Source organism: Magnolia sinica, chromosome 16 (genome assembly GCF_029962835.1).
Source record: "Magnolia sinica isolate HGM2019 chromosome 16, MsV1, whole genome shotgun sequence".
NCBI classification, from domain to species: Eukaryota; Viridiplantae; Streptophyta; class Magnoliopsida; order Magnoliales; family Magnoliaceae; genus Magnolia; species Magnolia sinica.
In genome coordinates, this window is record NC_080588.1 from 32,644,192 (window position 1) to 32,657,993 (window position 13,802).

General features: G+C 40.4%; 1 protein-coding gene across 2 annotated transcripts in view; it reads left to right on the forward strand.

The window, feature by feature from the left end:
- LOC131228596 (cell division topological specificity factor homolog, chloroplastic) overlaps positions 1–13,280 on the forward strand; it is a 35,513-nt gene extending 22,233 nt beyond the window's left edge. The window contains exons 2-3 of one of the 2 annotated variants that reach the window (XM_058224361.1): positions 11,526–12,097; positions 13,077–13,280. In XM_058224361.1, the coding sequence (XP_058080344.1) occupies positions 11,526–12,097; positions 13,077–13,080 (576 nt within the window). In that variant the 3' untranslated portion in view covers positions 13,081–13,280. Of the gene's footprint in view, positions 1–11,525; positions 12,460–13,076 lie in introns of those variants that run through there. The other variant, XM_058224360.1, reaches the window with a different exon arrangement.
- Positions 13,281–13,802: the final 522 nt, after the last annotated feature.

A 13,802-nucleotide genomic window follows, 5' to 3' on the forward strand; every position in this document is an offset into this window, starting at 1 on the left:
ACTAAAGTAAAGTAAGAGAGAGACTAAGAACTAAGAAGTAAGATCTAAGAGAGTAAGTAAGAGTAAAGTGACTAAAGAGATGGGACTTGGGGGGGGGGGGGGGGGGGAGAGGGAGAGAGAGAGAGAGAGAGAGAGAGAGTTACACTTACACACTTTACACTAGTAGTAGTAGTAGTCTAGTAGAGGGGGAGAGAGAGTTGAGTTACACACTTACACTTGTAAAAAGGGAGAAGAAGAGGGAAAAGAAAATGAGAAAGAGAGAGTTGAGTTAACACTTGTAGAGAGAGAGAGAGATTTACACAAACAAAATTAAAATTACAAATCTAAAAGAGGTTCCAACTTCCAACTTTCAACTTCTAAATTCTTGTCTAAGTTGTCTTCTCTTCATCTTTGCCCCTTAACTTGAGTTTTGTTGATCTTGAATTATTGTTGTAACTTGTACTTGTAAGTTGTAAGTTGTAAGTTGTAACAACTAACAAAGTAACAAATCAATTAACAAACAAACTAAAAAAAAAATGATAGAAGTTGTTAGTAGTTAGAACTTAGATAACTTAGAACTTGGATATTATGAAATATGAAACTCTAAGTGAAAATGAGATAGAAAGAGAGAGTGATATATGTCCTTTGATTGAACTAGAAAGTAGAAAGAGAGTTCAATCAATTCAAATATTCAATGGATGGAGATTGGAGAGCTTTGTTGTAGTTGTAGTCTCTTGAAGAGTCTTGACTCTTGAATCTTCTTGAATCTTGATTCTTGAATGTGGATGAATGTATCATGTATGTTAGTACTATGTACCCTTCCTTGATTCTTGATTCTTGAAAGTTGAAAGAAAAGAAACATGGAAAATGGATGGAGAGAGGAGTGGATGTAGATTGTAGAGTGCTTAGAACTTAGAACTTAGAAATATGTAAGAGAGGATGAGAGAACAAAATAGAGAATAGAGAGAGTTTGAGCTTTTTTTCCATGTAGGAATGCTTAGAATACATATTTATAGAGAAAAAATTTGGATTAAAAAAAAAAGGTCAAAAAACAGTCAGAAATATGACCGTTGGCTAGTATGCGATCACATATGCAATATGCGATCGCATACATCGCATATGCTGACACATGTGGCATATGCGATCGCATATATGCAGTGATCACATATGCCACTACCGCATATGCGATCTCCCCTGCATTATGTGCATATGCGAATGTGCAATCGCACATGACAACACTGCCTACAGCTGAGTTTGTGTTTAATAGTTCTGTCGATAGGTCCACAGGTCTCAGTCCTTATGAAGTCGTTACTGTTTATAAACCTGGGAAACCTATTAATCTTGTCCCTATGTCAGTCCCATAGGGCGTCAGAGCCGGCAGAGTCTTTTGCACTTCACATTCATTCATAGCATCAAGAAATCAGGCATAAGATCACTACTAGTAATGAACATTACAAATTTTCTGCAAACCAGCATAAACGTTTCAAAGAATTCAATATTGGGGACTCTGTGATGGTCCGCATCAGACCCGAGCGGTACCCTCCGGGGGCCGTTCGTAAGTTACACGCGCATAGCGCTGGACCCGTTAAAATTATAAAACAAAACGGTCTCAATGTGTATGAGGTAGATTTTCCACCTTCCATGGGAATTAGTTCCACATTCGATGTGGAGGATCTACTTACTTTTCAGGGGACCACTGATACTGTTCGACCCTTTGCCCACCCATCCTGATTCCCCAGATTTATCCCTTGATCCATAGCCCCCTCCTGACTCATTTTCCCAGCCTCTACCTCCCATACTAATCATTCCCGACCCATTTTTTCAGCCTTTACGTCCCATACATACCCATCCCGACCCATTTTCCCAGCCCCTACCTCCCATACCTACCTGTCCCGACCTATTTTCCCAGCCTCTACCTCCCATACCAACTCTTCCTGACCTTTCTTCCCAGCCTCTGCCTCTCATACCTAACCTTCACACTCCCAGAGAGGAAATAGAGGATATCTTGGACCATCAGATAGTTTTAACGTCGGATGGCGGTTTCAGAAGTACCTAGTTAAATGGAAGTCACGTCCAGCTTCAGATAGCACGTGACTCACTGAGGAGGAGCTTCAGAGACTTGATCCTGACATCCTGGAGCGGTTCAGGAGTTTTATTTCGCCAGTGGCGAAATCTTCGAAGCTGGGGAGAATTGATAGGGACATTACGCGCACACGCGCATGCATGCTGCCCCTTACGCACGTACGCCAGAAGGAGGACCCCACCATTGATCTGGATCGATGACAACGTCTAGGGAGAGCCTCATAGTTAGGAGACGAAGTTTTGATTCAAAAGAGTGGGCCTGACAGTCAAGAAAAGCCCATCATGGGATCTCATGATCGTGGCCCACTAGTCGGATTGATTTCATATTTTAAGTTTTAGTTATTGTTATTATTTAGAACTTCTTGAACGCTTTAGATTTCTTTGTTTGGTTTTTATTTTAGTTTACTTCATCGCCAAGTAATAGGTTGCATACATGGCGCGAGTTTTGAGGTATAAGGTTTTCTTATAAATCGGCACCCTTTGTAGCTTTTTGGGGGGGATAGAAGATTAATAAAAATTTCGCGTTTTCCTACTTTCTTAGTTGTGAAGCCTAATTGGGTGCGAAGCCCTCCCTTCATTGAAGGGTTAACTACCGTGGTGTGAAGCCACTTCTATCCCAATCCGCCCCTATCTTATACCATCCACCCTTTTCATCTCCCATAATCATCTGCGCTACAAATCTGTCCCTTATTGCATCAAATTCCCTCTCTTCAACAAATTTTCAGAATCTGGCCCTGCAGGAGGGCTGAAACTTCAGCGGAGCACCACGCACAAACCGTACATCGGATCGAGTTGCAATTTGGGGGTTTTGGAGTCTATCCCTAGCCGACCAAGGCTAAGGTGACTTTTTTCTAAATAGTGGGCCCCACACACGTGCGCTGAGATCACACGCACGTGCGTTTGGGCCATTGTTGTTGTCCACTTGTGCGGTACTTCTCTGGTTCGTTTCTCTCCTTGCTTTCACTCCGCTTTCACCTAAAATCTCTAAACCTAACCCTAAATTTACTCAAAAACCCAATTTCATGCCCTTTCTTCAACTTTAAGGTTCCCTGAATTAAAATTTATGAACCTCTTGGATTGGGGAATTATTTCTGTGCATGTGTGGATGAATTTACTCTCATTTGATTCTTGTTTGGTCTATAATTTTGATTGATTCGGCCCTAGCATGTGTAGGCCTGGATCCGTATAAGATTCCCCTTGATTGAGTGTTTACACTTTTATATGGGATATGGAAATTTGTGTAATTGTTTTTGAACTAACGTGATCTTAAGCCTGAAAATCTTGCACATCATACTTGAATTTCATGTCCTACATCAAGAAAAGAGAAGGAGAAGTGAGAGAGCTTTTCTCGTGGGTTAGGGCATCAAGCCCTAACGCCCATTTTATTATATTGTTAGAAATATAAATATATACTCCACATGAACACAACATTGGGTACATGTATACACTCAAAAGAACATAAAAAACAACCACTTTGCACTCTTTATATGGTTGAGGGCTGCGATGCATTAGGTGGATAGAATGGTTGTCTCCTTTGGTAATGACGTCAAAGATTACCGAGTTTTCTTCTAGTTTTTGAAGGATCGGGGAAGCCAGGTGTCTCTCCCAGTGTCTCAAAAGAAGGCCCAGTGTTCCCCCAATGGTCACAAGAATTGGTAAGTCTTGTTTTTGATTTTAATTTCAAGACTAGAGGTTTTGTCTCTTACTCTAGGAAGGGAATAAGGGCCGGTCAAATCCCAAATGAAGATTCTAAGATGGAATGTGCAGGGGTTGGGATATTAGCAAAAAAGGGGCTAGATAAGAGATGTTTGCCGTCGTTAGAAAGCTTAGGTGGTTACATTTTTGGAAACCAAGCTACAAGCCATTGACAAGAAATTGATGGACTTTTGTGGAGTGTTTCTTCAAAATAATGGGTCGCTATCAATTTTGTTGGATCAGCTCGGGGTATAATGGTGGCCTAGGACTCTAGTCTCTGGTCCAAGGTGGATTGGTGGGAAGGTGCTTTCTTTGCCTCTATGGTGCTTCGGGACAATGTGTCAAGACTCTAATGGTGCTTCATGTTTGTGTATGGGCTGAACTAGTCAGCTAGGAGGCAAGAGTTTTGGGCTAAATTCAACTTTATCTACGCTAGATTTGTGCACCCAGTGCATCGAGGGGGATTTCAACGTAATGAGGTTCACCTTCGAGAAATCCCGTGGAGACGGGATCACTTGAAGCATGAAAGATTTCTTTGATTGGGTAAATGGGGCAGAGCTAGTAGATCTCCTGATGGTTGATGGTAAATTTACATGGTCAAATGGTCAAAGATAAATTCGTGATGTCCAGATTGGACGGGTTCTTAGTGTCGATTGATTGGGTGGACATATTCCCTTTGATCTCTTCGATGGGGCTTCTGAAACCTATTTCTTACCATTGCCCTATCATGTTGGATGTTGCAATGGAGAGTTGGAGTAATGCATGAGCATTTTCACACCAGGCTCGAGTAGGGTGGCTTGTGTGAGGCATGACACACTCGGGGTGGGCGGTTCGTGTGAGGTGAGACCCATGTGATGTGGGCCCATGTGAAGTGAGGCCCACGAGGGGGGTTCGGCTGAGGGTTTGACCCATGTGAAGTGGGGCCTGGGCTATGAGATAAAGGGATTGATTTGCCACGCTCTATCAATTCAAGCTTTTAGAGAAAGTATTTAGTTGTTTTGCATCAAAGTGGTATCAGAGTGGGAGGTTTTGTGTTCGAGATTCCTCATTGGGGGTGATTAATGAGCGGGCATTTTCACATTAGGCTCGAGTGGGGTGGCTTTGTGAGGCAATGGCACACTAGGGGTAGGTGGCTCGTGTGAGGCGAGACCCATGTGATGTGGGGCCCATGAGGGAGGTTCGGTTGAGGGCTTGACCCATATGAAGTGGGGCCTGAGCTATGAGATAAAGGAATTGATTCACCACCCTCTATTAGTTCGAGCTTTTAGAGCAAGTGGTTAGTTGTCCTGCATCATGGAGCCCAAAGCTTTTTAGATTAGAGCTCATTAGGTTTGAGGTGGAAGGTTTCTCTAGTTTAGTTAAGGAATTGGTGGCAATTGTTCCACATGGAGGGTCTCACGGGATTCAAATTAAGGCAGAAACTTAAGTTCCCACGAGGAAATCTATCCCAATCTCCCACCTTCAGTTTGCAAATGACATAATCTTATTTTGTGAAGCTAAAGAGTGAGATGTTTTGAATTGTTGTTGGGCTTAAAAGTCAACATTGCCAAGAGTGAGATGATGGGTTTACATTATCCAAGGAAGAAGTTGCACGGATGGCAAGTATCTTTGTTTGTTGAGCGGCCTCCCTCCCTTCTACTTACCTCAGGCTCCCTTTATGCATCGGTAAGTCGGCTAAGCATCCGTGGGATGTTGTTATGGAAACGTTGATGAGGAAAGTATCCAAGCAGAAAAGTAGATATTTGTCCCTTGGAGGTCATCTCACCCTCATCAAGGCAAAACTATTGAACTTACCTTTGTATTACATGTCCCTCTTTTAATATCCGAAGTCGGTTTGGCTAGGTGGATTGCCTAAGACATGGCTTTTTGTGGCAAGGGATAGATGACAGGAAAAAGTTTCCCCTCATGGATTGGAAAGAAGTTTGCAAGCCTTATGAAGGACGAGGGGCAGGTATAAGGAGTTTGTAATTGATTAATCTAGCTCTTTTGGAAAAATGGCTTTGGAGGTTCGGGGTGGACTATGTGGAGATGGATCATCGAAGAAAAGTATGGATGCCAACTGGTTCTGGGGTCAGATTTCATTATCTACTACTCTTTACCATTGGAGCACTTGGTTTCGGTTGTTCTTCACTATTGGTTCGGCTCTTTTCTCGAAAGTAATTTGGATGGGACGGGGATGTGATTTAGATAGATCCAATGATATCTTTTTCCTTCTGCCATTTTGTTGTAGTTGCACCTGCATAGTGGACTAGCCCCATGTTCGCCTGTCCAATGTAAATGCCTTTTATGGTTTTTTTTTTTTGAAAAGAAACTTCCCTTAGATGGGCATGAGATGTTTCTCCATCAAGAGTGAGGACATGATACATGCCATTAGAATTGGTGGGGACTGGAACAACCTATGATTCTTATGCGTCTGTATAAGGGCTAGGTTTTGGGATGAGATATTGGGAAATTTGGCTTCTTGGGATTTTAAGGTTGATTACAAGTAGGCAGATTGTTTGTCTGGGATTGTTGGATGTTGGATAGGTCATTAGTTGAGGGGTGTTGCATTAAGGGTTTGGGGATGTTGGGGATTGTATGAAAGGGTTGGTTTGGAGATTGAGAAGGAATTTTGGTTACAGTTTGTGGACAGATTTGGTACAAGTTGAAGGCTCTAAAAGGGTAGGAGGAATGCCCAAAAGGACGTGGATGGAGTCTGTTAGAATGGTCACACGCGTGATGTGTCCACACGTGTGACATGATCACACGTGTGACCATGTGATGTGTCCACACGTGACCATCATGTTTGGGTCCAGTCTTTGTGCATGGGTTGAGTATACATGAGCTTTTAAGTCTATGGTAGTGTGCTTATTTATGTTTCTTGGTGTAAGGGTATTTTTGTAATTTTTCCTTTTAAGTGAAGCCCTACTAATAAAACAAGAGGGGTGGGGGCGTGTGAGCATTATAGCCCCCCATTCTCTCTCTCTCTCTCTCTCTCTCTCTCTCTCTCTCTCTCTCTCTCACTCACTCACTCACTCACTCACTCTCCTTACATTCTTTCTTCTAGATCGAGAACGTGGTATCAATACGACTTTGATCCGGGTTTTGCTTCTTGATCTCTCTTCTTTGCCTTGTTTCCTCTCTTTTTATTCTTTTTTCATTCTCTCTAGTGGGAAACCCTAAGGTGTTTGGGCTGAGCTAATCTAATCTCTTCCGGGCGTTGTACCCCCACGCAATGGGTGGTGAAATCATGTTTAACAAGTATGTGTAAGGCCCGCTTTTGCATTATACCCGCGTGATGGGACAAAGTGGGCCATCGTTCATCCATTGTGCAATCTATGTTAAGTTTCTTGAAGCATAAAATCAGATTTGAGGTCTGAAAATTCAGACGTTCGTGAAGACCCTCCTTTATTGTGTTGATCGAGACAAGTTGAAGGTCGGAATCAAGTATTGATTTAGTACATTAGTTTGTTGGAAAATTTGTGTTGAAGGAAAATTGTTGTTATTATTCAGATGGATTCCAAAAATGATCCCAAGAGTAGTATTTTATCCTTATCGGATTTGGCGCCCCTCCAAATAACATCAAGGAAATTGAATGGCACAAACTATCTACAATGGGCCACATCTGTAGAAGTTTTTCTGATTGGAAAGAGGAAAGTTAAGTATTTGACATCCCCCAAGCCTAATACCACTGTGACATATTATGATGATTGGGTGGCAGAGGATGCCAAATTAGGGCATTGTTGTGGAATAGCATGGAATCACATGTCAATGCCAATGTTATATTCTTCAAGATCGCCAAAGATGTCTAGGACGCCTTGAAGGAGATGTATTCTGGTGAGAAAAAACTTAATCCATATTTATGAACTCTTACAGAATATATTTGTATTTCAGCAAGGAGATAAAAGTGTGGGAGAATATTATTCTGCCCTATGCAGCATTTGGGAAGAGTTGAATGTATATCAAATTGTTGTCAACAAATTTTGAGGTTATGCTTTGGCAAAGGGAGGAATTTTGTGTTGCTAGATTTCTCTTTGGCCTTCGACTTGAGTTCAAGCCTGTAAGGTCCCAGATTCTCGGAGGTAGTGAAATTCACTTAGTGATAGAAGTGTTTGCCAAAGTATAGAGGACAACTAGCATGTCTACTTGAAGTTTCACTTTATCTGATCGTTCAACTTTTATTTCTACAACGGGCAGAGGTGATGGGGGCTATGAAGGTGGCCGTGGTTGAAGCAGTAGATTTGGAGGTGACTGTTGTTGTGGTTGTGATGATCATTATTGCACCCATTGTGGCCTCAACAATCATAACATTGATTTATGTTGGGATCTCCATGGAAAGCTTGCTTGGGCTAATCAAGTCAACTCTTTGGAAGATAGTTCGGAATGTTATGTATCCAATCTCGCCACTCCTGCTGAGCTTAGTACTTCAGGTGACACAATTACTATGACCAAGAAAGAGTATGCCAAGCTTCTGAAAAATTATTCCACTCATGCGTCTTCTTCCATTGCTTCCCTTGCTTAGTTAGGTACATCCTGTCTTACATTTTCTGAGCGTACTCCATGGATTATTGATTTTGGTGCTTCTGATCATATAATTGGTAAGCGTAATTAGTTGTCCAAGTTAGTCCAGTCTTCATCCTTTTCATCTGTTACCCTGGCCAATGACACTTCAACTAGTGTATTTGGTGAGGGTTCTGTATGTCCTGTACCAAATCTTTCATTGTCATCGGTTTCGTATATTCCAAAGTTTCCATTGAGCCTATTATCTATAAGTAAACTAACCAAATCCCTGAATTGTTCTGTCAAAACTTTCCCTTCTTATTGCGAGCTTCAAGATCTAAAGACGGGGATGATGATTGGTGGAGGGCGTGAGTCTAATGGACTCTGCTATCTCAAGAATGAAGCAACTGAAGCTGGAGCTGCCTTGCAAGTTAACATCTGTCCACATCAATGGCATTCCATGCTTAGGCACCCATCCTTAACTAATTTGAAGCGTCTTGTCCCGTCTTTGTCCTATGTGTCTAAATAGAATGTGAAGCTTGTGAGTTAAGCAAGCATCACAGAGTGTCTTTTCTTTCCCGTGAAGATAAAGTTAGTGATAAACCATTTTATTTGATACATTTAGATGTTTGGGGACCCGTTCATATTTCTAGTTTATCTGATGTTTGGGGACCCATTCAGATGTTTTGATGATCCAGGCAGACATCGCCAGTTGGGAACCCATTTAGATGTTTTGATGATCCATTTAGATCTTTCATTGTCATCTAGATGTTTGGGAATCCATTTAGATGTTTTGATGATCCAGGCAAACATCACCAATTGGTTGGGAAATTGATCTATTTAACCATTATACGACATGATATCACTTATCCAATCAGTGTAGTTAGTTAGTTTATTCTCCTTGTGTATCTCATATGGAAGTTGTGGTCCGCATATTTAAATATTTGAAGGGTGCTCCAGGTCGTGGAATTCTCTACAAGCGAAATGGACATCTTAGAGTGGAAGGATTCTCTGATACAGACTGGGAAGGATTCTCTGATACAGACTAGGTTGGATCTCCTTTGTAGGAGGTAATCGTGTTACTTGGAAAAGCAAGAAGCAACAAGTTGTTGCCCATTCTAGTGCAGAAGCAAAGTATAAAGCCACGACTTATACCACGTGTGAACTTATATGGCTGAAGACATCGATGTATGAGTTAGGTTTTGTAGTTGATACTCCCATGAACCTATATTGTGATCCCACGAACCTATATTGTGATAATCAAGTTGTGTCACATATCACCAATAATTATCATGAGAGGACCAAGCATATTGAAGTAGACTACCACTTCATCAGAGAGAAGGTCGCAAACAAGGAAATATCCACACCATTTATCAAATCTAAAGACCAAGTTACTCATATGTTCATAAAGGCTCTAAGTCAGGCTCATATGGACATGTTTTTTGAGAAGCTTGGCATTTATGATATATATGCTCTAGTTTGAGGGGGAGTGTTAGAATGGTCACATGCGACGTGTCCACACGTGCAACCATCATGTTTGGGTCCAATCTTTGTGTGTGTTGAGTATGCATGAGCTTTTGAGTCTATTGTAGTGTGCTTATTTATGTTTCTTGGTGTAAGGGTATTTTTGTAATTTCCCTTTTTAAGTGAAGCCTTACTAATAAAACAAGAGGGGTAGGGGCGTGTGAGCTCTCTCCACACACACACACACACACTCTCTCTCTCTCTCTCTCTCTCTCTCTTTCTCTCTCTCCTCTCCCTTCTCCTTACATTCTTTCTTCTAGATCGAGAACAGAGTCAATGATTTAAATATCAGTATTGATGCACATTTCGCTTCCTTCGGATACGGAAGCATACCGGTATCATATGGGAAATATTGCATGCATCGGCAAATGTATCACTGTACAAGGGAAACATGGTTAATGATGGAATTTATCAATGGAAGTTCAGGATATGTTGAAAGAAGCCTATGATTGCACACATTTAAAACTCAAAAGATCATAAAAAGTGAGTATGCACAATGAGTTTCCTTTGCATAGGGTCCTAAACTATGTGTTTTTCAGGGTATTAAAATGGTTATGCTGCGGTCATTATGGAAAAGATGGCCCGTAACAGCTGTTACAGGGCTGATATGGCGTTTTTTTTTTTTTTTTTAAAAATTAATTAATTATTATTATTATTATTATTATTATTATTTTTTTTTTTAAATTTTTTTTAAAATCTTTTTATAAAGGGTGTAATGGCCTTATTATGACTGGCATCATAACGGTAATGGCTTACAGCCACCATTACCATTATTGGATACCTTGGCGCGGTCTGATAGAAGTGATGCAATTATTTCAAAACGAGTTCACATAATTCGTAAAGAACACAGTACAAGTATGTAAACAAATTCCCAAACGAATTTGGGAGAAAAAAAAGATTTTTGCGGAGTTTCCTGCGATTTTTTCTTTTTTCTCGAATTTCTGGTGGGGGAATGTATTGCTGATACGTATTGCAATGTATTGCGACGTATCACATGTGTAAATGATATGGGGGAATTTTATGAAGGGTTTTTAGCAAAATATCACAATGCATCGATATATCACAATATATCGGCGATACATTGCCATATTTTGTGCGATACAGGGGAATATAGTAACTCCCCCTGCATATTGTATCGACCACTTGTGATTTCGATAGCATCTATCGGTCAATGTTGGCTGATACTATTGACATTCAAGTCACTGGGTGGAGGTAGTGAGAAAAGAAAAGACTTGATGACCTATGTCTAACTGAAAGTTATGGCCCTTGATAGAGTGGAACGGCAGAAAGGATTCATGTAGCCGACCGGAAGGCTCAAAAGGACGTGGGTGGAGGTAGTAAGAAAAAGCTTTATTATTATTATTATTGTAATGGCTGTTATGGCCTTTTTAGCCCCTCAAATCAGGTGTTATGGCCCCGTATCATGTAATGGGCACTACTGATATAATCATCTTTTAATAACTTCCCCGAGACAGAAAAGTTTGTAATTGTTATTGAGTTAGGCCCCAATTTCTTTCGCCACTGTTGAGATCCTACTATTTACAGTTCAAAGATTATAAAAAAGAAAAGAAAAAAAATAAAAAAAGGTTGCAAATTCAGTAAATCTAAATTAGAACATTGGACGATGGATGGTCCATTTTGCATATTTATGAGCATTTTTTTATCCTCTCTAGTTTAAAGATTCAATTGTGCCAGCTCTGATTCTCCAAATTGGACCCGTCTCTCAACATTTATTTTGACATTTCGCCACCTTCTTCATTGCACAGGTAGGATTTAGCAGTTTTGTTACTGGACGATCTAATGTTCTTGAGATGTCACCCAAATGCACTCGTGTAGAACTTGGAGCTCATAATACAATGCGACATTGCCACCGATGTCTTGGGATAATGGGTGACAAGGTCTCCTTCCCCAAAACAATAAACCAAGAAGTCGAGGGCTTCCTCCTTGATGCCATAAACATGAGCTTCTTTGAGCGTTTGAACTTGGCCTGGAAGATACTATTCCCATCGGTTACTGCTCAGAGAAACTCCAATGCAAGGATAGCCAAACAGCGACTAAAGATGATACTCTTCTCTGACAGATGTGCTGTCAGCGATGAAGCTAAGCGAAAAATTGTCAGCAACATTGTGGGTGCTTTATCTGATTTTGTCGAGATAGATTCTCAGGACAAAGTTCAACTAAGTGTCTCAACGGATCCTGATCTTGGGACGGTGTACTCTGTAACTGTCCCAGTACGGCGTGTGAAGCCTGAGTATCAGGATGATGATGAAGATTTCAGGGGAATAACAAGCATTGAGTACAAAGATACTGGAGAAAAGTCGGGCTCTGTTGATGTCAGGTTTGATTTCTTCATACCCAATGACAAAATTCAGTAAATGAGTGGCTCTCTAAAGAGTAATTGGGACAACATTGTTGGGCTTTTATGTTTAGATTGTTCTTTTCAGTTGGGGCCAAAAAAATAAAATAAAATTGTTGTCATGTTTATGACTAAAGATGAAACAGGTTCTTCTAGAGCAATTATTTCTCATTTCAGCTGTTTGGATTTGGGAAGCTTTTGATCATTTACTTTGTATATATTGGAAGTTTGCTGTAAGATGGAGTTTCTGCTACCTTTGAAATGTTTAATTCTGATTGGCTGACATATTGTATGCAATCCTAAGCATCTCAACCTTTGCCAAATCCAAGCTTGTTTTGTGCTTATATGTTATTACACATTCACACTTTGCATTAGTGGTGCTGAGTTGCATCCTGTGGCATTACTGTGCCTTTCAGAAGTTACAATTCCCAGTATTTTAATTCTGGAAGTGATGCTCTGTAAATTTTTGGAAATTACATGCCAGTAGGAGCTGGTTTCTGGATGTTGCTGGATGCTAAGAAGCTGAAAGTCAATGTATGCTATAATTTTCAATGAGGGGAATTTATCGGTATCTGAATGTGTCCTTCATGTTCTCGAGTATTTGGAATAGAAGTATTTATTAAATGTGAAAACTCCATGATTTAGGTTAAAGGAGTGGGACTTTTGGAAAATAGAATTTACATTTCTAGAGGAGCTAATGAAGATTCGTAAGGCAAGGATGTAGTTAATCTATAATAAGTGGTTACTTCTATGGGGAGAGACTTTTTATTTCATTTAGTGAGAAAAGTGTTAGCATTTTTTGTCGCAAAGTTTCCTTTTCTTTTCACTCTCAGGAATACCTTTGCCAATTGCGGTGCTTGCATCAATTTGTTGGCAGTTCAAACCATATAATGATTTGCAGGTATTAATTGTTAAGTCACCTAATAAGTTTTGGTGGTGCACTGGTGCTTGTGATTCCCAGGTAGAAGTTGGTTCTTCGGGAGGTCTATGCAGGGATGTGATGCTGATCCCATGTTGATTAAGGCAAAAAGATCATAATCAGCATGTGGCAATGGGTTGTTTATTTTCTCATGTATTATCAAGCAACTTGACTTCTCATGTTGCATCTTTGGAAAATAAGTATATGAAGATGAGATATCAATAAACCACATCTTTTTTCAGGTGAGATGTTGGTGAAAATTCATTGTATTGCAATGTCTTGTTCGACGATTCTCCCTAGTTAAATACATGGTTACTGGTATTTATGAAGGATTAAGGGATGATCGTGACCTCTAAAAGAATATTAGGGGATGATAATTGGGGTTTGTTAAGGAATTTTAGGTAACTCCTTCAAGGTGTGGCTTATAGGAATGATCCAGTTTTAGCTGATTATTAGAGGGGATCAAGGTTGAGAATGATAATGGATGTCCTGTGTGGAGAATTGATGACAATCAATCCTATTGACAGGGTTTTAGACAAAATGAGCATACTGAACTTCTATAAGCTATGATGCTTAGATATAGACACATGATTGGTGTTGCTGGTGCTACGACTCTCCCTTTCTAAAAAATCTAGGGATGTGGATATGGGTATCTCATTTTTAACATGATACTCATATTTATATTTATGTTCCTTGATAGAGTGGTATGATGGAACAAGAATCGTGTAGCTGACTCCAGTTAGTTGGAAAAGCCCTTAGATGATGGTG